The 23,577-nt window shown below is 44.8% G+C and overlaps 1 protein-coding gene across 1 annotated transcript in view; it reads left to right on the top strand.

Moving 5' to 3' along the window:
• FBN1 (fibrillin 1) overlaps positions 1-23,577 on the top strand; it is a 172,795-nt gene that overhangs the window by 75,604 nt on the left and 73,614 nt on the right. The window contains exons 14-23 of the mRNA XM_077317419.1: positions 71-196; positions 5,308-5,430; positions 9,569-9,691; positions 12,308-12,460; positions 15,002-15,055; positions 15,855-15,980; positions 17,234-17,359; positions 18,001-18,120; positions 18,363-18,500; positions 21,335-21,385. Of these exons, the coding sequence (XP_077173534.1) occupies positions 71-196; positions 5,308-5,430; positions 9,569-9,691; positions 12,308-12,460; positions 15,002-15,055; positions 15,855-15,980; positions 17,234-17,359; positions 18,001-18,120; positions 18,363-18,500; positions 21,335-21,385 (1,140 nt within the window). The remainder of the gene's footprint in view (positions 1-70; positions 197-5,307; positions 5,431-9,568; positions 9,692-12,307; positions 12,461-15,001; positions 15,056-15,854; positions 15,981-17,233; positions 17,360-18,000; positions 18,121-18,362; positions 18,501-21,334; positions 21,386-23,577) is intronic.

Here is a 23,577-nt window from a genome sequence, read left to right as displayed (position 1 = left end):
AGGCGCAACCTATGGGAAAAGCCAGCTAGGTTTTGAATGAAACTGACCCGACTATTTTCTTCCGTTACAGATATTGACGAATGCTTGCAAAATGGCCGCATATGCAACAACGGGCGTTGCATCAACACAGATGGCAGCTTCCACTGCGTTTGTAACGCTGGTTTCCATGTGACAGCCGATGGGAGGAACTGTGAAGGTCAGGGTCCCCTTCTCCTTTGCATATGCCTTTGCACCTCCACCTGCATCTTTGTGAGGACACAAATCCAGTAGGATTTGCTAGCCAAGGGTGTAGCTTTTAAATAAGACCCGAAATAGCGACATGCCTCTGGATCCCATCTTCAATCCTAAGTAGCGTTTCCCACCCACCCCCAATATTTTTCCACATAAGAGAGAACCAAGAAAGGGGGTTCCAATTAAAACATTTTCAGATCTGCCTCTTGAAAGAGCGGTCTGCAGTTATCAAGAGGAGGTCTCCCAGACAGCTCACATCAGAAAAACTGAGGTCAGGGAGTATCAGCTGACCTGTGAGGGGAGGGGGCTGTGGCTCAGTGCCAGAGCATCTGCTTGGCATGCAGAAGTTTCCAACATCTTCAGTCCCCAGCAGCTTCAGTTGTAAATGAATCAGGGAGTAAATGCTATAAAACTGGGGTAGTCAACCTGTGGTCCTCCGGATGTCCATGGACTACAATCCCCATGAGCCCCTGCCAGTGCCTGCTGGCAAGGGCTCATGGGAATTGTAGTCCATGGACATCTGGAGGACCACAGGTTGACTACCCCTGCCATAAAAGACATCTGCCTGAGACTTTGGAGACCTACTGCCAATTTGATGTATTATAAGGCAGCTTCGTTGGTCCATGTGACTGGTATAAGAAGACTTTCACCTGACCTCCTTACAGTTCCCTTCATTGGACAGAGCCAGATGGTGGTACACAAGGTGAATTTTTACCACCTCAGTACGCTAGTCATCTTAATCAAAGTTCAGGGTTTTTTTAAATATACAAGATCAGCTTAAATACTCCTTTGTCACCAATGCAGTGATGTTATGCACGCAACTAAAACAGCGCATTCCCCCTATCCTAAAACTTGAGTTTGTAGCCACCGAAAGGGAATGTTCTTAAGAAGTTGTTCTAATTGCACACGGCATCCTGCATTCCTGGCTTTATCGTGTATTTAACAACATCCCTGACAGGATCTTATTACAACTCATGTCTTGACTCTTAAAGAAGTGTGACTCTGATAAAACGTAAGCATAATTTGATGTAATTTTACCTCCTAGACCCCTTTAAAGAAAGAGAGAGAGAGAGAGAGAGAGAGAGAGAGAGAGAGAGAGAGAGAGAGAGAGAGAGAGAGAGAGATTCTCTTTTATCATATTTCCCAGAGAACAGTATTCAAGTCCTTTTTGGCACCTTTAAGACCAACAAAGGTTGACTCAGCCTTCCATCCTTCCGAGGTCGGTCAAATGAGTACCCAGCTTGCTGCTGGGGGGTAAATGGTAATGACTGGGGAAGGCACTGGCAAACCACCCCGTATTGAGTCTGCCATGAAAACGCTAGAGGGCATCACCCCAAGGGTCAGACATGACTCGGTGCTTGCACAGGGTCAACCTTTACCTTTTTACCTTTAAGACCAGCAAGGTTTTATTCAAGGCATAAGTGTTCATATGCACACACACTTCTTTGAGCATGTGCACATCAGCTGATTCCCAGATCTGAACTTGCTTGGTCTTAAAGATGCCACCGGCCTTGAATTCAGCTCCTGTTGCTTTGTGCCAGCACGGCCACCCACCTGAATTGTATTTCCCAGAGTCCTTGAGGGGGTTTCCAATAAACCGCTCTTTTGTTAAAAAAGAATTTTGAGTGCTGGTCATAGAAACATTTTGGGCCGGATGTTGTCTCAGTGATTCAGCTCAAAGATTTCATGCCAAAATTCCTTTTTGGGATAGATAAACATTTAAAAAAAAAAAGAAATCATAAATTATTTTGTGTCTGACTTTGAATGTAAGTGAAAAGTAAAATAGTCCATAGAAGAGAAATTTCAGTGCATGTCCCTGTGCAACAGCTATGGCCGTCAGACAGCCATCTGTTGTCCATCCCACTGCGTAGGGTAGACTGTCTGCCTGGGCCTTTTCCACCCAGGGTCTTGTTGAAGAGGTGAGGGAAGACCCCCTTCTTGGCGACCTTCAGGAAGCTGTGCGTGTCCTTCCTGTTTGCCAAGGGGTTTTGAGTGGGTTTGAATGGCAGCCATCTTTTAAGGAGTGGAGAGGGGAGAGATTCGGGGTTTGCTGTTTTCTTTTTGGCCTTAGCCGAAAATATTTTAAAATATTATTGTAAGCTGCCTTGAACAATGAGGAAAGACAGGATAGAAATGTTTTAATTAAGAATAACTAAATATATCATATTTAACATTATCCCTAACCTGGATAGCCCGGGCTGTCTGAAAGCTCTGCCCATGAGGCTGGGAGTTCGATCCCAGCAGCTGGCTCAAGGTTGACTCAGCCTTCCATCCTTCCGAGGTCGGTAAAATGAGTACCCAGCTTGCTGGGGGGTAAACGGTGATGACTGGGGAAGGCACTGGCAAACCACCCCGTATTGAGTCTGCCATGAAAACGCTGGAGGGCGTCACCCCAAGGGTCAGACATGACCCGGTGCTTGCACAGAGGATACCTTTACCTGTTAGTCCAATCTTGTTTGATCTTGGAAGCTAGTATTTGGATGGGAGACCTTCAAGGAATAACCAGATTGTGATATGGAGGCAGGCAATGGCAAAAACCACCTCTGAATCTTAACTTGCAACCCTTATGGGATCACTCCATTGGGCGGATCCTGGCTGTACTGTTACGTCATTGTGACCTGGCCGTAAAGGTCACTAATAATTTTGTTATCGTTGGTCGGGGCAGATCCTTCAGGAATTAACATTATTTATTTCCTTTCTGTGGGGGATAGTTAAAGGTTCAGATTGCCTTTTGATATCAAATCTACACATCTGTACCGATCTGGGAACCCATCATACCACTTCATTCTAACTTCTCTTCTCCCTTGCCCCCCCTCCATTCCAGACCAAATCCCCATGTTTGAACAGTAATAAGAAGGGCTACAGTATAGTCTGCTAAAACATTTATCCTCCCATTAAGAATGCTGCCAAAACGTCGTATTGCATTGCATCAGCTCCTGCAGTAATGGCCTGTTACACCATAACAGTTTCCATGCTCAGATTCTGCTGTGTGCTTGCGTAAGGGCATAAAGTAGAGAACGAAAGGCAGTAGGAGTCAGGCATGTATGGCCCCAAACGTGACCTCTTTTTTTTTTTTTTTTTAGCTGTATTCCTCTTGCCCAATTAAGTCTATTGAATGAAGTCTGTTGAATCAAGTGAATTAAGAGTATTTTTTAAAGGGCCAGTGAGGATGATGGGGCATGCTAAAGCCCCGTTGGGTCCCAGTGGGGAATGCTAAAGCCCTGTTGGGTCCCAGTGGGGAATGCTAAAGCCCTGTAGGGTCCCAATGGGAAATGCTAATGGGAAGGCGACTGTAAGCCTCTTTGAGCCTCCTTTGGGTAGGGAAAAGCGGCATATAAGAACCAACTCTTCTTCTTCTTCTTCTTCTTCTTCTTCTTCTTCTTCTTCTTCTTCTTCTTCTTCTTCTTCTTCTTCTTCTTCTTCTTCTTCTTCTTCTTCTTCTTCTTTTCTTCTTCTTCTTCTTCTTCTAAAGCCCTGTAGGGTCCCAATGGGGAATGCTAAAGCCCCGTAGGGTCCCAATTCTATGCAGTTTTACGTAGCTCCATGGAACTTAGTGATAATGTGCTGCAGGGTCAAGCTGTACGTTCTGTACCGTTAATTATTTCCTTGTCTAGTCAGACGTATAGACTCCTTAGCGTGCAGTCCTCTGAGTCCTTTCCTGGGAGTGAGCTCCAGGATCTTGAGTTGAATTACTTATTGAGCAGGGGGCTTGACTAGATGGCCTGTTTGGCCCCTTCCAACTCTATGGTTCTGTAATTATCATTACACTGTTAGTGTTTTCTAGGCTGGCCAGAAAGGTACTTTGTGGTTCAGAGCATTTGCCATCTGTAACTCTCAGCTGTGAGAGTTCCCAGCAAATAGATTGCAAGAATATATTATTTCTGGACCCAGAAGTCACATTACTTGTTAGTGTGGGTAGCCACCATTCCATCTTCTCCATGTATTTCTCTTAGACTAAAAAAAAAATATTTATTTCTTAAGTACAACATTCCATCTACGTCAAAATAACAAATAGGTAATCCACGCAAGATTGCAAAATTTACTCATATAAACTAATGATTTTAAAAGCATATTTAAGAACAAGCCCAGCTTTAATTAGATACATTCCTGTCATCAAAATCTAGTGCATTTAATACCTTCTCTGTTCTCCAGATACTCTCAAATCTCTCTACATTTTTGTTCTTCTGATATAATATCAATTTAATTAAGGCATAAATTCCTTTAACTCTGTTGCTGCAGGTATTCAAATTGGGTGGATGTATCTCTCTTAGACTTTTAAGACATCATGCAGGAAAATGCCCTTCCCTGCATTTGGACTACACATTAATTATTTCCTTTTCTCTGCATAAATCTGTTCCCAGTTATCTTCCACATAGACGTAGGCATTAATTTATTGGTACTAACAGTGAATCATAACAATTACTTTAAAGCACACGCAAAAGCATTTCAGTGGATTGCCCTTGGGTTCCTTATAGCTGGACCCACTAAATTTTGCTTTATAAATTGTCTCCCTCACTAACTTTTTTAATCTACAGGGAAAAAGAAATCAGCAGATGGTTTTTTTAAGGGAAGATCTATATGGCAACTAGGAATTGAGAATGCTCTTAACTTTAAGACTTTGTTCATGATCCAATTTTAATCTGTAACATGCCTAGAGGAGTAGGAGGGTGACATAAAACACGATGAAACTAAAACACTTAAAAATGATGCAACATGGAAACATACAGAGGCAAGCTACAACTGTCCGGTGGACTGAAGCTTAGCTAAATAAAACCATAAATTTTACTCTGGATAAAACCAAAGCAGGAAACCAGAGTAAAAAACCACCCATGACCCAAAGAGGCTTCGCTTGGCAGACCAAGAAGAGCTTTTGGCAGGGACAGGAACACCATAAGCCTCTAAGCTCCACTTTTCTGGGCATTTTTTTTAATCCACAAAAAAAAAAACTACTATACCTTTCAAGACCAGTCATTGGTAACCCTCTGCTAGGAAAAGTTAGATTCTCTGAAAAACTGGAATGGTGCGCTCTAGCGCTGTGGTGAACATCTGTTTTTTTTTTCCTGCACCGTTTTGTAGATATGGACGAATGCAGCATACGAAATATGTGTCTTAACGGCATGTGCATCAATGAAGACGGAAGCTTCAAATGCATTTGCAAACCTGGCTTCCAGCTGGCATCAGACGGCCGTTATTGCAGAGGTGAGCGTCTGTCTGCAAATGTGATCATGCATGATGTGTTCCTAGGGTGGCATTTGATGCTGAATAGTGAGATCATTGTTAGAGATGAATACATGATTGATTTTCTTTAGATGTATTGTTCTTTCTCCTCTTTCTCCCCCCCCCCCCTTCAACTGTGCTAGCTAGGACAAGTCCTGTGGTTGCAAGCTGAACCCAAACAGGCCAGGCAGGGGCCAGAGACAACGAGAATAATTTCTCTCCTCTGCTTTTAACTGGTACTAGGTTTCCCAGGGTGCCCTGGGGCATGGCACCTTGTCAAGCAGAACGGGGAGCAGAGCTTGAACAAACCCCAGCCAAGATGGCAGAGAAAGGGCAGAAGGAGGAAAGGGTTCACGTCACGTGTACGATTTCCTCTCCCCGGTTCTTTCTTACATCCATGAACACTACAGCAAACAGCTGGATTCATGAAGAGACCCAGCTGTTAACCAATTGCTAACCAACGATGTCCTGTTTTTGTTTTCTGTGGGATAATGACTTTTGAAGGGACGGTGATTGGTGATCGTAATAGTTAGGCAACAGTGGCTTTCTAAACCATCAACCTGTTTTTGAGGCTAAATATTGTTTTAAGCCTCTTGTGGCGCAGAGTGGTAAGGCAGCAGACATGCAGTCTGAAAGCTCTGTCCATGAGGCTGGGAGTTCGAACCCAGCAGCCGGCTCAAGGTCGACTCAGCCTTCCATCCTTCCGAGGTCGGTAAAATGAGTACCCAGCTTGCTGGGGGGTAAACGGTAATGATTGGGGAAGGCACTGGCAAGCCACCCATGAGTCTGCCATGAAAACGCTAGAGGGCGTCACCCCAAGGGTCAGACATGACTCGGTGCTTGCACAGGGGATACCTTTACCTTTACCTTTTATTGTTTTAAAGTAATCTGCTTCACAAATGACTTGTCAGCGGGGAACTGAGCTAGATATTCCGAAATGCTGTGCCCTTAGGTGGGGATTGCATTTCCCTAGGATGCAGCTAGGAGACTGCAGGTCTCATTCTTTGCACACAGAAAGCCAGCACCTCAGGGAGAATTAATGATCTAGAACCCTGGTGTGCCAGCTTTCCATGGGCGAGGAGTTTTCTCCAAGCAACCTGTCAAGTTAAGAAAGATAAAGACGGCATCATCACAGTCCGTAATTTCCCCCTTTGCTGTGATGCTCCAGCTTGTGTTACAGTGGAATAGACAAGGCACCCTCACTCCCGTTCATTGGTTGTGTCATCTTGCTGAGCCGTTCTTCAGATTGCAGAAGGAGCGGAGCCTTCGTGAATTCCAGATCTCACATTTCAGTGTGATTTGCAAGCATCTTCCAAAAATAGAAGCCAGGAGTAAACAAACACCGAGCCAAAATATATACAGATTTGTCCTTGACAAATTGCGTATCTTTTCAGCTGTAGATCAAGGCAGCAGCAGAGAACTCTGTTGACAGTAGGACAAACTGAAATGCAACAACTAAGCTTGTTTGAAGCACTCTGGAGGTTTCATTGCCCACAGCATGGGAAGGGGAAATGTGCATCATACATGACCATTAGAGCCAGCTAAACAGCCTGCTTTGAAAAAAAGGTGCCTTTAACTCCCCAAGTCAATGAATGCAGGGCCTAATTCATTACACCTGGGAAATAATATAGAAACACGAACTGCATAGGATATAAACACAAGCCACTTATTTTAATAACTCAAATGGATGGTTAAATGTGCATCAGCAAAGCAGTAAAACAGAGCCACATGGTAGATAATGTGTGTGTGTGTTTGGGGGTGGGGTGGGGTGGGGGGTTAATGCACTTGGAGAAAGTCCCAGGTCCACAGGGAAATAATATTACATTTGAATGACTGAAGAAAACACCAATGTGTAACAGTACCAAAAATCCAGCCTGATAAGGAATGGGCATGCTCATTGATTTCAGGAGATGAGGAATGTTGAGGGCCAGTTGAGTTGAAATGAAACAGCAAGAGAGCAGGCACAGAGAGGGATGAACTAGAGTATTCTGGAGGGCATGAGGCTATGCAGAGTGACCTTGGGCTAGACACAGCCCTGATAGTGCTGTTCTCACAGAGCAATCCTGTCAGGGCTCTCTCAGTCTCACCTACCTCACAGGTTGTCTGTTGTGGGGAGAGGAAGGGAAGGCAATTGTAAACCACTTTGAGACGCCTTCAGGCAGAGAAAAGTGGGGTATAAAAACCAACTCTTCTTCTTCAGAGGGTTTCCCTTTTTCCCTTCTAACCTTCCAGTCACTTCAGGTACTTTTCTGTCTGCCTGACTTGAAAGTCCCCCTTGGAGTGGGAAGGAAAATGTTCCAACGACCAAAAGGCTTATCTCCCTTCACCGATGCAAATATTTATGTATTTAATTTATATATCGCTTTACCAGCGAGCTGGCTTAGGGCACTGTCCAACATCTTTCCACATCTCTCATTTAAAACGTTTTGCTTAAATACATTTAAATAAAATCTGAAATAAACAAATAGATATATGAAGAATGAGTGAAAACGTGCCTGTCGCATCTCACACAACCCCATTAAGTTATATTTTTCCTGGTTTTAAAATCCCAATTTAGTTTTTAACAGGGTCCGAAAGGACAACTTAAAATAACTCTTCTGGTTCTACCCCAAGAGAGGAACTGTGCGAGGAAGGACATAACCATTTGTTTGCCTGTGTGGCCCCGAGCAACCGATTCTGGATGTTAACACAATATAGATATACTTATAATAATATCTGTTCTAAAATACAGTTTGAACACAGACTCTTGGACTAGCAGGGCGGTGTTGTGTGCCAAACAACACAAGCTAAGTAAAACACAGAGGTGTTTTGTTCTCTGTTTGCCCTTTTAAGGTTAGAGGGGCGAAGCGGGAGAAAATGTCGCACATGCCGACTGTTGTGTATATTAAAAGAGAGCTGCTGTGATATGATTACATTGTTAAACTTTACACATCCTCCCACGCAGTATTTTAAAAATATTCCCTTCTTTCACTCTCAATTTTAGAAAAAGTTAGCACGATCACCATATCAGGGGGAAAAATGTTCCAACCCATGGGCTTGCCATAAATCAGCTGCAACCTTAGGGCTGATCCTGCATTGAGCAGGGGGTTGGACTAGATGGCCTGTATGGTCCCTTCCAACTCTATGGTTCTATGATTCTATGATTCTATGATTCTATGAACCTGGCAGCCCTTTCTACCACCAAAGTCAAGGCTCACTTGGTCTCTAGGTTGGTCTTGGACTCCAGTCAAGCTCATCTTCTGCAGATCATTGAGGCCACCCTCTAGAATTGTCATAAGGCTGGGGTGGCCAAACTGTGGCTCTCCAGATGTCCATGGACTACAATTCCCATGAGCCTTGACAAGCCAACTGTGTGTGGCCATGAAGTACATTTGTCCCATGCTGAAACACTGCACAAAAGTTTTTGTTTTTTTTGCCTTTTCTTTCTTTCCTCCTGGAATGTTCTTGCCTGTGTATTGTTTTGTTTGTTTTGGGATTATGATTGTGTGAGGAGAATGAAGAAGAACCAAATGAGAATGTTTAATTGCCCCAGAGAACTGGACTTCCTTTGAATTGTTCCTCTGTTCTGAATGCTTCATGAGATGAGCTGATCTTGTTTTATTTGCTCATTTGCTTTGGTTGTCCTTTTGCTAATTCACACAGACTGTGAGAATGAATGTGGGATTGTTTTCTTTATTTTTATTTTGCTTATTGTCTATTTTCTATTTGTCAGTATTTTCTGTTCCCGGATGTTCATGTTTTTTGCAGATTTGTGTATCCATGATGTAAGGTTTATATGCCACTTATGCAATATTTATACTTGTATGTCACTGTAACATATGTATAATGTATCAAAGATGTATATATTAGAATGAGATATGATGCAAGGAAACAAAACCTAAAAGAATTATGGGTTTGATTTGATCAATGGGGCAAGTGAAATCAAAAGGGGAATGGGGGGGGGGTAGAATGTTCAATTTATTTGTAGCCTGCCTTTCTGGATGAGATTTGAGGCTCCGGAAACAGCAGGGCAGAGATACTGAATTGATACCCGCCCTAGCGTAAATGGTCCCTGTGGAACAGATGTGGTGTGTACTCCTTATTTTTAATTTCTGATAAAGTCTCTCTTGTTCTGTGGCAGACATCGATGAGTGCGAGACGCCGGGGATATGCATGAACGGCCGTTGTGTGAACACCGAGGGCTCCTTCAGATGTGAATGCTTCCCTGGCCTTGCTGTGGGCCTGGACGGACGCGTGTGTGTCGGTAAGAGGGAATCATAAGGAACATTACACCTGCAAGCACACACAGCCCAAATCCAGTTGCTTGAAAAACATTAGGGTAAAAGTGGTCCAAAAAGAATGGGAGGGGAAGGAGAGAAAGAAATATGAGGCAAGGACTCTGTAGAACAGGGGTGGCCAAACTGCGGCCCTCCAGATGCCCATGGACTACAATCCCCATGAGCCCCTGCCAGTAGCAGGGGCTCATGGGGGTTGTAGTCCACGGGCGTCTGGAGACTCACCGTTTGGCCAGAAGACAATGGGGTAAATTTGAAACTATATCGGACCAGAGCTGAGGTAATAATGTTGCGTGGAAAGCCCCTCTGTTTTGCTGTGTTTCTGCAGAACACTTGACTGACATTTAATATTGGAAGGCACACACTTGTGACCAGTGAGGAATTGCCGCGAGAGAGAAACCATTTGGAAATCCCTCAGATATCCCAAAACTCCTCTTTTGGGATTCTTTAAATCACTATGTGCCAAGGGCAATATCCCCTTGCTGCTCTCATTGCTCTGGGCCTTCTGGAATAGTCCTGCCCAGGCTGTTCTGGCTCTGTTTTGTTGCTGTTTAATTTATACAGGCATTTTTTCCCAAGCACGCCAAGGGAGCCCCAAATATGGTAGAAATCCCTTCCTATTTTCTAGGTAACTCCCCCACCCTCCAAAACATGTCTTAATGATTTGAACTAATCAACCAGTTTATTATTACGGTAAGTCTGGTGACGAAAACGGCAGCTGAAACTCACAGCTCTTGCTACTAGTCGCAGTAAGCAGAGTTCAAGGACTTTTCTCCCACGGCCAGTAATGGCGAACTTCCACTTCTGTGTCTGGGGCAGCCCCCCGGGGGCATTGCTGGACCCCGCCTGAATAAATTTCTCGGGACATGTTTATTTTTTATTATTGTTCATTGTTTTAAAAGCTGTAAGCACCCTCAAGCAAAGGACAATGTTATCAATGAAGCAACAGTCCTCCCCTAAATGCCTTTATTTAGAACAACATTGTATGCCTACGCTAAGCCCCTGGCCTTTTCAGAGGCTTGGATTCTTTAGTGGGTATCAGCCAAGTGTTTTGAGCTTTTGACAGTCTTGCAAAGTGAGGAAGCAGAACTTTTATTAAGCAGAGTGTGAAATGTTCAGGCTGGTTCTGTCTCTAGTCAAAATGAAAATGGGAAAGCCAAGCGAAATTACTTCTGACAGTGTTTTTGCTTGTTCTCCAGCCTGGATCGTCCGACATTGGTTATCGTTAGCATCCCTAGATCTGATTAATACTTTTAATGATTTCTTCTGCGTAACTATCCGAAAGACTTTTTTTTTTGTTTTTGAAAGACTGTTTGTCTGGCTGTTATTGCTTTTTCTCACAGCTCAGATGACATGTGTGTGCATTCGGCATGAGACCCTGGTAAATTATGAGAAATATGTCCCCTGAATTCTCATTATTCAGCTTCACTACTCTAGAGGTGCAGTCTTATACCTCGTTGCATTTAGTGGGGATTACTTCTGGGAAAAAAAACACATGCCTTTCTGCCCCTACAAGGGCCATCAAGGTGATGAACAACCACATTTTAAACCCAATGAAAACCACCCTCGTCCCACAATAAAACAGATGATTAAATCAATTTAAAAGACAAAAACAGCAACTGAAACATTGGGCTTGGAAGGAAGGATCACTGAGGGAATAACAAGTGAAACACAAAAAGTATTCACTTGCTAATGGAAAACAGCAGCAGAAAGGAAAGATGAATTTCTGGGGGGGGGGGCAGTGCCATGACTGAGAGTGCTTTCTCCTGGGCTAAAGGTAAAGGTATCCCCTGTGCAAGCACCGAGTCATGTCTGACCCTTGGGGTGACGCCCTCTAGCGTTTTCATGGCAGACTCAATACGGTGTGGTTTGCCAGTGCCTTCCCCAGTCATTACCATTTACCCCCCAGCAAGCTGGGTGCTCATTTTACCGACCTCGGAAGGATGGAAGGCTGAGTCGACTTTGAGCTGGCTGCTGGGATTGAACTCCCAGCCTCATGGGCAGAGCTTTCAGACTGCATGTCTGCTGCCTTACCACTCTGCGCCACAAGAGGCTCTCCGGGGCTACCATTGGCCTAATCTCAAAGGAGGGGGCACCTTAATCAAGGCCTCCGAAGATGACCATCATAGCCATGTGGGTTCATAAGAGAGTAGATGGTGCCTTCAGATATGTTGATCCTAAACCATGTAGGGTTTGGAAGGTCAAGACCAGGACCTGTAATTGGGCCTGGAAGAAAATGGGCTGAGACTAGAGATTTGACCCCTACCAGCCCATCTAGTCCATATCTTTGCCGCGGCATTCTGTTCCAGTTGGCGTTTCCAATCCCTTTTCAAAGAACATGCTGTAGTAATTTCATCTAGATGTCACCAGCGCAGACCCTGCAGTGGCCCGATGTTTTCTGCTTTGATAATTAGCTGTTTTAATCAGGGGAAAGATCTTACGCATGAAGTGTGCACGTGCAAGTCAGAAGGCGGCAGCTTCATGTGTTCACGGGTGGCCGTTCCCCTGCGTCACGAGGCGTTCTCATTCTCGTCGCGGTCTGTTTGGAGATCTGACGGGTATCTTTTTTTCCCCCTCTCATGCAGATACACATATGCGGAGCACATGCTACGGTGAATACAAGAGAGGTCAATGTGTTAAACCGCTATCTGGAGCAGTTACTAAATCAGAGTGCTGCTGCGCCAGCACGGACTACGCATTTGGGGAACCTTGCCAGCCCTGTCCTCCGCAGTCTTCAGGTAGAGCATGATTCGTCCCATAAGGAATTACATCATCTGTTCGCAACTGTTAAGAGCTACTGCAGTAGTCCTCTCCTGCATGGAGGTTTTCTCTCCCTTGCTCTGGCTTTTTAAAAATAAAACCCTGGTTTTAAAGCATTTAAAAATCGAATGCCTGTGAGCATTGCAGTCTTCACTGCTTGAGTTGCCTTGCTTTGCATAACAAAAGTGAAAAAATTGCCTGTGCTATAATGCTTCAGTTAATTGTGTCTGTATGTGTGAGGGGCCAGGTAGTTCATCTGAGGCCAGGTAGCTGTCCCGGGGATTAAGATCGGGTTCCCCTCTCCCCTTAGGGTCTAGGCTAGTATTAGATTGGCCTGACTCCAAGTCCCCCAGTGCTAACATCCCAAATTCCATTGGACACCTTTGGTCCACCCATGGGGCTTTTGTGGGATATATTTTGCTTAGTCTGGTTTGCGTTTTAGAATGCTTTTATGTGTTTTTATGGGTTTAATGGGATTTTATTCTATTATATGGATTGCATACTAAAAATTGCAAACCGCCGTGAGCCAGCTTTGGGAGTGGCGGTCATACAAATCCAACTATAAATAAATAAAATAAAATAAACTTCTATAGTGCAAATTCCCACGGTGTAATTCACCTGCAGATTGGGGGAAGGGGCGGGAATTTGTATATATCGGGTTGTATCCAGACTCAATTTCCTGCCTCTCCCTCCCACTGTAGCCCAACCATCTCCCAAAATTGTGCTTCTGGGGATCGGGGATGTGGTGGTGGTGGGGAGGGGGGGGGTCTTGTAGCAGGAAAAAGGAATCAATGGAAAGTTCCAGTTTAATCTGAATCCAACCCACCGCATTCCTAAAGGAATGTCAAATCTGGCATCCCCATGAGGTTTCACCTCCCACAATGCATTCCTCAAATTTGGTGGATGTTCACACTTGCTGTATTCTGAGGAGAAATCTCTGCTTGGAATAGCACAGATGGGTGCCCCTTGGCCATTAGTGTGTCTGTGTGTGGGGGTGAGGGAATGGGGTTGCCATCTCCAGGTTGGAAAACTCCTGGAGGTTGAGGGTGGAGCCTGGAGAGGACAAGGACCACAGTGGGGTACAATGGCCAAAAATCCACCCTCCGATGTGGCCATTTCCCCCCATGGAATCTGATCTCTGTAGTCTGGAGATGAGTCCTAATTTCACAGAATCCCCAGGTCCTACCTGGAGGCTGGCACCTGTAGCTTGGTATCCTGTATCTATTCCCTAGGCCGAGCAAAGTTTGAAACCTTCCTCCAGCCTCAGGAGATCTCCTCCAAGTTAAGTGGCTCTCTTTCTGCCAGAACTGCTGCTTAAGTTGGAGGAAGTCGTGTGAGGAGACCACCAAAATGTATCTCAGGCGTTCAGTTAACTAAGACTCTTGTCCTTAGTCACAAGTGGCATTTCACAGTTCCAGTTTTTTATGTTAGGGACACGGCATGAGCCGAGGGCTTTGGGAACACAAATAATATCTGTAAGACTCACATTTATGTTTTGCAATTTGTAGATACAAAAAAAATGATTTTTTAAAAAAAAAATTGGAAGTTGTGGTTTTAAAAAATGCACCGGTGTCCTTGGCCAAATCTTCCAAGAAAACACAATATTCTGGAATGTCTAGCCCAGACACTGGCTCCCTAGTTTTTAGGGAAAAGATTCCTTGCGAAGTTTATACATTTTTAATCTTTGTTTTAATTGGCTCTGGGAAAGAAGAGACATATAAGTGGTGTGATCACTCAGTGCCAATTAAACCAGCTTTCGCTGATGTTCAAGCTCCAAAGAGGAAGTGCTGCCTGCTCTTTTCCAGTATGCCACGTTAGTCTGGATAGCAACAGAAATGCTGGGGAAGTTATCGGAGCCGGAAAAAGGCCTTTCCAGTAACTTCTGCTGCCCTCTCGGCTCTCCCTTTTGTAGCTGCACAGTAGAGCGAAACCGTTTTGTAAATGTAAATGGCCCGGCGCCATTGACTTCTGTTTTGTATTTGAATTAATTTAACAGAACATTTACACATGTGGAAGCAATTTCTCCTGGCCTCTTTTGCGCACCTCTCCTATTGTTGAAGATGCCAGCTCATGGAGGGTAAAATACAGGACAGCTTTCGGCTTTTGATTTGGGCGGAGGAAAAGAGGAGAGGCTCCCTTTTCAGGAACTGCACATCCATTGTATCACCTTTCAGAAGGAAGAGCAGTTTGCCTGTTTGCCTCCATACTGGTTACTGAGCTCTTAAATGACCACCTTGCCATGATTCCTACTGAGCTAGCTTCTTAATGATTTTTTTAAGAGAGAGGGGGGAGAGATCAGAGTTCTTCAAAGGGATTCTAGACCTCTAGATTAGGGTTAGTCAACCTGTGGTCCTCCAGAGGTCCATGGACTACAATTTGCTGGCGTTTGCTGGCAGGGGCTAATGGGAATTGTAGGTCATGGACATCTGGAGGACCACAGGTTGACTACCCCTGCTCTAGAGGGCCTAATATTGACATGATTACATATGTCTATTAAAGTATCGCTCTTTTGATTTCAGATGAATATCATGGTCTTTGTAGCAGTGGCCCCGGCATGACAGCAATAGGAACTGGTAAGTACAGTCAAGTCATATAAAACTCATGCATGTTACCGCTGCTGGGGAATGCTTTTGGGGAGAGCCCTATATAAGAACAGAGGGCATATCTAAGATTGTCTTAGGATGAAGAAAGGCAGTTAAATAGTTTTGTTCTACAACTAGACACGTCTATGAGAGAATGTCTCTAAAGCTTATTGGCATGTTTCAGCTCTTTTTTCAGATGGATATAGATCTGGCTATCCAAAACAGCTGCCCCCAAATATTTTTAAAGGGATTGCATCCCCTTTAAAAGCCTTCAGGGTGAACTTGCTGCTTGCAAGAGATGATTTAAGGGACAGTGAGCCCTTTAAAGACATTTGGAGTTCACGTGCAACTTGCAAAAGGCATTTAAACGGATCACATTGCCTTTTAATGCCTCTTTCCTCTTCTGTTGAAAGCAGTAGAGGATGGGGGCATCTTCTTAGGCAGCCCACAGAATTGGACCCCCCTAATTCAATCTTTTTGAAACTTGGGATTTTGAGGAGAACCTTTGGTGCCTCTACTGAAAAAGAGTCCCCCACCTTGAGCTCCAGATACCTCTGGGTATTTTTGATTGGTGAAAACTATAGGAGGGAGAGTTTCCTCTCCCTTGCCCAGCATTGTGCCTTCCCCCCCTTTGCATCTACTCTTCAGAGACAAACATTGTGCTTGAATTTGTAATCACAGGACTCCAGAGTTGGGTGCAGTTTCATCTTAAATGAGCATTTTTTATTGTCTGGGAAGGGTCACAAATTAAACCTGACCTTTGTTTTCCTCTCAACCCCTTTCCAAATAGATATTAATGAATGCGCACTGGATCCTGACATCTGTCCGAACGGGCAGTGTGAAAATCTTCGTGGAACGTACAAATGCATCTGCAATGCTGGGTACGAAGTGGATACAACTGGGAAAAACTGCATCGGTATGAAGTTTTCCATCTTCCTGTCTAATGTATTCTGAGATGGTGCATTTATAAGAAAATTAGGACAACCTTGTTGCTTCAAACCAAAGATCCATGTCCCGTTTTCCACAGGGCCAGCATCCCGGAAACACCCTTTCCCCTCCAAACTCTACCCACTGGCATTTAGAGATAAATTGGTTCTCAACCAGGATGTACCATTTAGCTATTACCTCTTCAAAGAGCCCATCCTCTTCCATGAATGCACCAATGTTCCCTCCATCAGGACCTTCACACATAGGGAAGCATCCCCAGTAGGAAAACAAGGCTTTAGGTGTTAGCCTGTATTAGCAAAACAAGATTTTAGTCCAGTAGCATCTTAAAGAACGGCAATATTTTTCGGGGAGTAGGTTGTTGTGAGTGAGCTTTGTCCCATGGAAGCTTATGCTCTGGAAAACATTAGATCAAAGTTTGAGTCCCGTGGCACTTTTAAGACCAACAAAGTTTTATTCTGGGAATAAGCTTTTCTGTGCATGAACATGAAACACTTGAACGAATGTGCATTCACAGGAAAGCTTATATCCTGAACTAAACTTTGTGGAACTCAAATTTTGTTGTATTGCTTCAGAGCAACATGGCTACTGTTGTGCCTTTAGACCTGTTGAGGATTGAGCTTGAGATTCAAGGCAGGATCGTAGTTTACAATGTAATTGACTAATGTGTGGCCAGATCCTGGCTGCCAGATCCAGTCGGTTTAAGCTGGAACTGACCAATAGCATGCACTAGCAGTAAAATCCATTGTTTTTCTCATGTTGGGGTTTTCTGGGGGGCTCTTTGGTTCAGTTCAGTACTTCTTGTACCATGCTGAGGTCTTAATAAAAGGATCAAATCACTGCCAGCGTACATGTCCACCTCTGAACCCATGGATTTAACAGCTAACCACCTGAATCTATCTTTCTGGAAAACATTTTTAGTGTTTAAAGTGTGAATACGTCTTTATTTTATGTTCATGCACACAAAAGCTTATACCCAGAATTAAATTTTGTTGGTGTTAAAAGTGTCACTAGACTCAAACGTCATTCTGTTGCTTCAGTTTAAGATAGCTACCCACAAGAATCTATATTCCTGAAGAGCTCTGTTGGTATTTAAAGTGTTACTAGACTCAAATATTGCTCAGCGACAAAACATGAGGCTTCCTCTTCCCTGCATCTTTTCCAGAAGTTAAAAAAAGATTCCTCTTTTGCTACCTCAAATGACTCTCCTGTTTTTCCTTGCAGACATCGATGAATGCGCCCTGAACACTCTGCTTTGTGATAATGGCCAATGCAGAAACACTCCTGGAAGTTTCAGCTGCACCTGCCCAAAAGGATTTGTGTTCAAGCCTGATCTACAGACATGTGAAGGTAAACAAAACATCCTGTGACATTGTAGCCAGCTTGGTGTACTGGTTAGGAGTGTGGACTTCTGGCAAGCCTAGTCTGGTTCCCCACTCCTCCCCCACATGCAGCCAGCTGGGTGACCTTGGGCTTGCCCCAGCACTGATAAAGCTGTTCTGACCGAGCAGTAATCTCAGGGCTCTCTCAGCCTCACCTTTCTCACAGGGTGTTTGTGGTGGGGAGAGGAAAGGGAAATCTTCTTCTTCTTCTCCTCCTTCTCCTTCTCCTTCTCCTTCTCCTTCTCCTTCTCCTTCTCCTTCTCCTTCTCCTTCTCCTTCTCCTTCTCCTTCTCCTCCTCCTCCTCCTCCTCCTCCTCCTCCTCCTCCTCCTCCTCCTCCTCCTCCTTCTCCTTCTCCTTCTCCTTCTCCTTCTCCTTCTTCTGGCTGTTCTAAATTTTCAAAGCAGTTCCTAGAGGTTGTGGCGATCTTATGCCAGAATACAGGAGCCAGAGAAGCCGGGCATTAGGGCCTCCCCACGTGGATGTTTCGAAAGGAAAGTCTTGACTTCAAAGGAGGATTCTGTCGTTTATATAACCCGACTGAAGGAAAACATCTGAAAGCTCTGTTTCCTCCACTGGCCAATCATTCCCATTGTTTACCTTATTGCAGATATCGATGAGTGTGAATCCAGCCCGTGTGTTAATGGAGTGTGCAGGAACACTGCTGGATCATTTGTCTGCGAATGTTCCCCTGAAAGTTCTTTGGACGCAACAAAAACCGTCTGCATCGGTAATGTATTCTTTTGAGCCACATTCCTTTTTTTTGTTCCCTAGCAAGGTTCGTGACTCCCAAGTTTTTAGCTATATAATGTACCCAGGACTCTGACCGCGTATGGCCTTGCAGGTTGAGCACCGGTATCTTAAACTTGACCCAGTATTCGATCGGTAGGCAGTACAGCTGCCCAATGGAGTCTCATAATATATCGCTCCAAGCCGATGGCAATGACTGTTTTCCTTTTCCGGTTCTAATAGAGACGGTTAAAGGCACTTGCTGGAAGACCATTGTGAACGGAAGGTGTGAAATCAACATCAATGGGGCCACGTTGAAATCCCAGTGCTGTTCCTCACTCGGCGCTGCTTGGGGCAGTCCCTGTGTCCCCTGTGAACGAGGTAAGGCTGTTGGCTTTGTTGTTGTTAGGTCGTGTCCAACCCATCGCGACCCCGTGGACAATGACCCTCCAGGCCTTCCTGTCCTCTACCATTCCCCAGAGTCCTTTTAAGTTTGCTTCAGTGACTCCATCCAGCCACCTCATTCTCTGTCGTCCCCTTCTTCTTTTGCCCTCGATCGCTCCCAGCATTAGGCTCTTCTCCAGGGAGTCCTTCCTTCTCATGAGGTGGCCAAAGTATTTGAGTTTCATCTTCAGGATCTGGCCTTCTAAGGAGCAGTCCGGGCTGATCTCCTCTAGGACTGACCGGTTTGTTCGCCTTGCAGTCCAAGGGACTCGCAAGAGTCTTCTCCAGCACCAGAGTTCAAAAGCCTCAATTCTTTGACGCTCGGCCTTCCTCATGGTCCAACTTTCGCAGCCATACATTGCAACTGGGAAGACCATAGCCTTGACTAGACACACTTTTGTTGACAGCGTGATGTCTCTGCTTTTTAGGATGCTGTCTAGATTTGCCATAGCTTTCCTCCCCAGGAGCAAGCGTCTTTTTTTTTTTAGGCTTTAGTCCTGGCCAATTGTTCTTTAAGGATTGCTTGGACCAGTAGGAGAAAAGGACCTCATAAAGCAGAATTTCCCAGAGCATAATTTGGAGAAGCTACAGGGCTGGGTCAGACCTCACTGGGTCCATATTTTTTTGATAGAGCCACAACAGGAGAGTGCCAGGAAATTTGGAGTCTTCCAGCTATGATTCTTCTGTTACTTAATTTATTTAATATTGTTTTTATCCTGCCCTTCATTCAAAAGGATCCCAGGGGTGAACACATGAAACCGCTTTATAGTGAATCAGACTATTCCCTCCCTTCTCCCTCCAAGTTGGTATTGTCTACTCAGGCTGGCAGCAGCTGACTCAGGAGTGGTTGAATAAGATTTTCAAGCCTCAGGGCTGAACCTCAGGTTTTTTTCACTCCCGTAACCCCCCACCCAGTACCCAGCTTGCTGGGGGGTAAATGGTCATGACTGGGGAAGGCACTGGCAAACCACCCCGTATTGAGTCTGCCATGAAAACGCTGGAGGGCATCACCCCAAGGGTCAGACATGACTCGGTGCTTGCACAGGGGATATCTTTACCTTTAATCCCCCACCCTCTTCCTGATCAGCCTTAGAACTTCAGAATAGCTATCTGTAACCACAGCAGGCGATAGATTCAAATGGGTAGCCATGTTGGTGTGAAATAGAATCATAGAATCCTAGAGTGGGAAGGGGCCAGACAACCCCCCCCTCCCCCGCTCAATTCAGGATCAGCCGAAAGCATCCAGGATAAGGATCTGTCCAGCCACGTACACCTTGGATATAACGCAGTGCCCGAGGAAGTGTGTGTGCACATGAAAGCTAGAATACAACTTGGTTTGTCTTAAGGGTGCCATTGGACTCAGACATTGTTCCACAGCTGGAGAGAAGCCAAGAGACTCTAATAGATTATTCACACTTTCCCCCCAAGCACTTCTAAAGGAATCGTCTTTCAGTAAATGAAAAAGTTGAATCCTGGCCCTGAACTCCCAAGACTGCTGCACAAACTCCAGTTACAGCACGGTCCCTGCCACACAGCTTAGTATATCCGCTACCTGGGGTCAAAATTGAAGTGGGCAGTCAAGAACTTTCGGAGACCCTGTTAATCCAAATGCCTGCCCTAAATGAAACCTGTGGGATAATCCTGCCCTTGATAACTGCAGGTAATTTGCCTCTTCACTACAGCTGCCCCAGGGCTTTTCTTCATGCAGTTCCCATTTGTCCCCTGCCTAACCTTTTTGGTGGTCAGTTTGACACCTCCGCCCCCCCCCCCAGGCACCCACACTTCTTAAAACTTTGATCCCTTCCCCTTAAGAGCAAAACTGTAACAAAATCAGAGTCCAATGGCACCTTTAAGGCCAACAAAGATTTATTCAAGGCGTGAGCTTTCATGTGCACTCACAATCCCTCAGACATGCATTAAAAGTGCCATTGGACTCAAATTTTGTTGTGCTACTTCAGACCAACACGGCTACCCGCTTGAATCTAGTAAAACTATAATATAGCATGCAAAAGAGGAACCTCCATAGACTGTACTGAAATAATTTACACACTCCACAGAGTGACAGTAAGTCTGGAGACTTACTAAGTTTATGCTGCTAATTTATTGCTTATGTTATTACTTGGTTTTATGCTGTTTCAATTTATTGTTAATTTTAATCCACTTTGTACGCCGTCCTGAGCCATATTGGGAGCGCAGTATAGAAATTTAAATAATAATGAGAATGATAATGATAATAAATACACATTGCAGGATTCACCATTTTTGGCGCAGAATTTGGATGGCTTAGAATGCTCATTTTTCTTTAGCAGATAATATTTAGTTCCTATAGACACTACTTATCACAGTTTTGGGAAAGTTTTTGAAGCCCCACTAAAAGTGCAATGAGGCTAAAAGAAAGGACAAGGATTGCTATCTCATGTAACAAAATAACATATATGTGAAATATAGGCAAGATAGCTGTCCATTTTCGCTAGTATGTTCCTCCAGTCACACTACATCCAAACGGAATTCTCTTTACTTAGGAAATTAGCACAGGCGATAAGTTACCGTAAAACTAAGATGAGAATTGGATAGGCACTGATGCATATGCTTTAAGAGCTCATGCATGTACAGTTTATGGAAGGTCAGGGAATGGGACCAGAGAGCCTCAAGTTGACCCTTCTGCACATGCGCACCATATGCGCACCCTGCTGCTATTTGTGTGTCGAATGCATTTCCGTGTTCAATGAAACAAGTCCTAGCTTTGGTGTCATTTTGCTTTTCTTTTCTAGACCCAATATGTTTAAAGGGATACTCGAGGATAAGAGGGACCCTGTGCGAAGGTATGTGCTGTTGCCTTGAAATGTGTTGTGAAGAATGTAAAGTGTGCCATCGAGTTCCAACCAACTCATGGCGACCGCAGGAAACTCCCCATCTCATGGGATTTTAAAGACAAAAGATTAGCAGAGGGGGTTTGTGATTCCTTCCACTGCATGGCAGCCCTGTCCTTCCTTGGTTATCTCTATCCACAGTATGACACTTCTGAGCTCTTACAAGATCGAGCTAGTCTCGGTTATAGGAGATGGAAAATGCCAGTGATATTCGTTACGCTTCTGTGGAAGACCTTAGGGCCCCCGAACGCTTTTATAGCCCTTCCATTAGGTTCTTAAGATTTAGAGCAGGACAAATGGGAATCTTGTGACATTGATGGGGGGAGAATCCCATATCCCTCCCCCCCCACCTGTCACAGCTCCAGACCCCCTCACCCATCTTAAACTCTGAGCCCAGCATGGCTCCCAGTGTCCTACGCCATGGTGCTGAGCCCAGAACAAATCCAGGCATGCTCAACCCAGAGTGACTTCCACAAGTTTGCACCTAGAAAATGAGACTCTAAGTGCTGAAACAAAAGCAACAGGGAGGGAAGAGTTAAAAATCCTCACTAGACTGAATGAACCAATCACAGGCTCAAAACCTGCTGGCCTGGCTCATACTGTCTCCTGAGGATTTTTAACTCTCTTCTCCCTCTTGTTGTTGTTTCAGCTCTTAGCCTCATTATTAGGTGCTCTACATAGCCCCAATCTGCGGATGTGCACATCCACAGATCTGTGCTACATGTCATTATTAGTGTTTAGCAGTGTTCAAAGTACAGCTGCAAAAAAAGTAATTCTCACCAATATCTGAGTGCCTAATTAGATAAGACGCAGGAGGGTACTGCATTTAAAGTGTTGCATGCCAAGTATGTGGGGCCTGTTTTGAATGGGGACCTTAGCGCTGGGGAGTTAAACCTTTCCCCTTCGTGCCATTTCCCTGATCCTGGAGGGATGGTATTTTCCCCATTATGAAAACTAGCCCATATTGATACCAGGACATGTATGTTTTCCTAATGAGGAAAATAGCACCTCTTCTGGAGGTCATTTTAGATCAGGAAATCTTGTGTGTGCGTGTGTTGGGGGAAGGCTTAGAAACCCGACTTTCTTCCTTCCACGGTCTTGCTCCAGATGTGTCTGGTAAGAGACTTTAAAGAGAGTGGTAGTGCCTGACACAGATCTCCCGGTGTCCTGCCAAGTTAGGTCATTGCTACAGTCTTTTACATATCCTGTTAGCTGGCCAATTTGAGTTTTACTGGAGTCTGCCTCTTAAATGCGTTGTGGAAGTGAATATTAACTTGTCATAAGAGCCATGGGTATGGTGCGATTTTTATGGGATTAATGTTTTATTTAAGTGGATGTTATTGCTTGTACTTGGGTATAGAAACCGCCTTGAGTCCCAAGGAGAAGGCGGTTTTAACGGCCAATAAATACCGATTTTTGAGATTTTCGCACACAGCTTCCTAGTTATTCTGAAAGGAGCATCCGTGGGCAAAATCTTATATAAAGAGTGTGTTTAATTACAAAGTAATAGCAGGTTAGAATGCATGCTGTTGAAGTTTTGAACTGAGTGTGTGAACACATACACAATACCCAATTTGTCCTCTTTTTGAAGCTGAAGTATCAGGGAAATGTAGACCCCAGAGGGGTACTACTTCATACAGCCCACCCTCCAAAGTGTCCAGGGGAACTGATTTCTGTCATCCGGAGATGACTTGTAATTCTGGGGGGTCTCTAGGTCCTACCTGGAGGCTGGCATCCCTATGCTGGCATGCATCAAATCAGGCGAAATATTGCCTTTTCTCCTCTGCCTTCCTCACTTAACATGCTATGATGTGAGAATGTCCTTGAACTGAGGAGGTGGAGGGAGGGCTGGTGATGGAGTACCAAGAGGTGGCTGTGTGAAATTAAATATATGTTACTAGTATCAAAGCCCATTTTAAAAATGGGCTTTGAAAGGGGCGGCAGGCAGGAGGGCGTGAGAGGGTGGCTGCATCTCCCTTTGGGCCGCAAAGTGGAGTGGAAAGCCCCCCCCCCCCCCCGCTGCCGGCGACAGGGCTTTGCGGCCTGCAGGGAGGCTGTAAATTCCTCCCCCCCCCGGCTCCCTCCCATCTGCCTCTCTCCTTGTGGGTGACAACGGAGGCCACAGTCACAAGGCTTCTAGCAGG

The sequence above is a fragment of the Paroedura picta genome, chromosome 18 (assembly GCF_049243985.1).
Source record: "Paroedura picta isolate Pp20150507F chromosome 18, Ppicta_v3.0, whole genome shotgun sequence".
NCBI classification, from domain to species: Eukaryota; Metazoa; Chordata; class Lepidosauria; order Squamata; family Gekkonidae; genus Paroedura; species Paroedura picta.
This window is presented reverse-complemented; position numbering and strand designations above follow the sequence as displayed.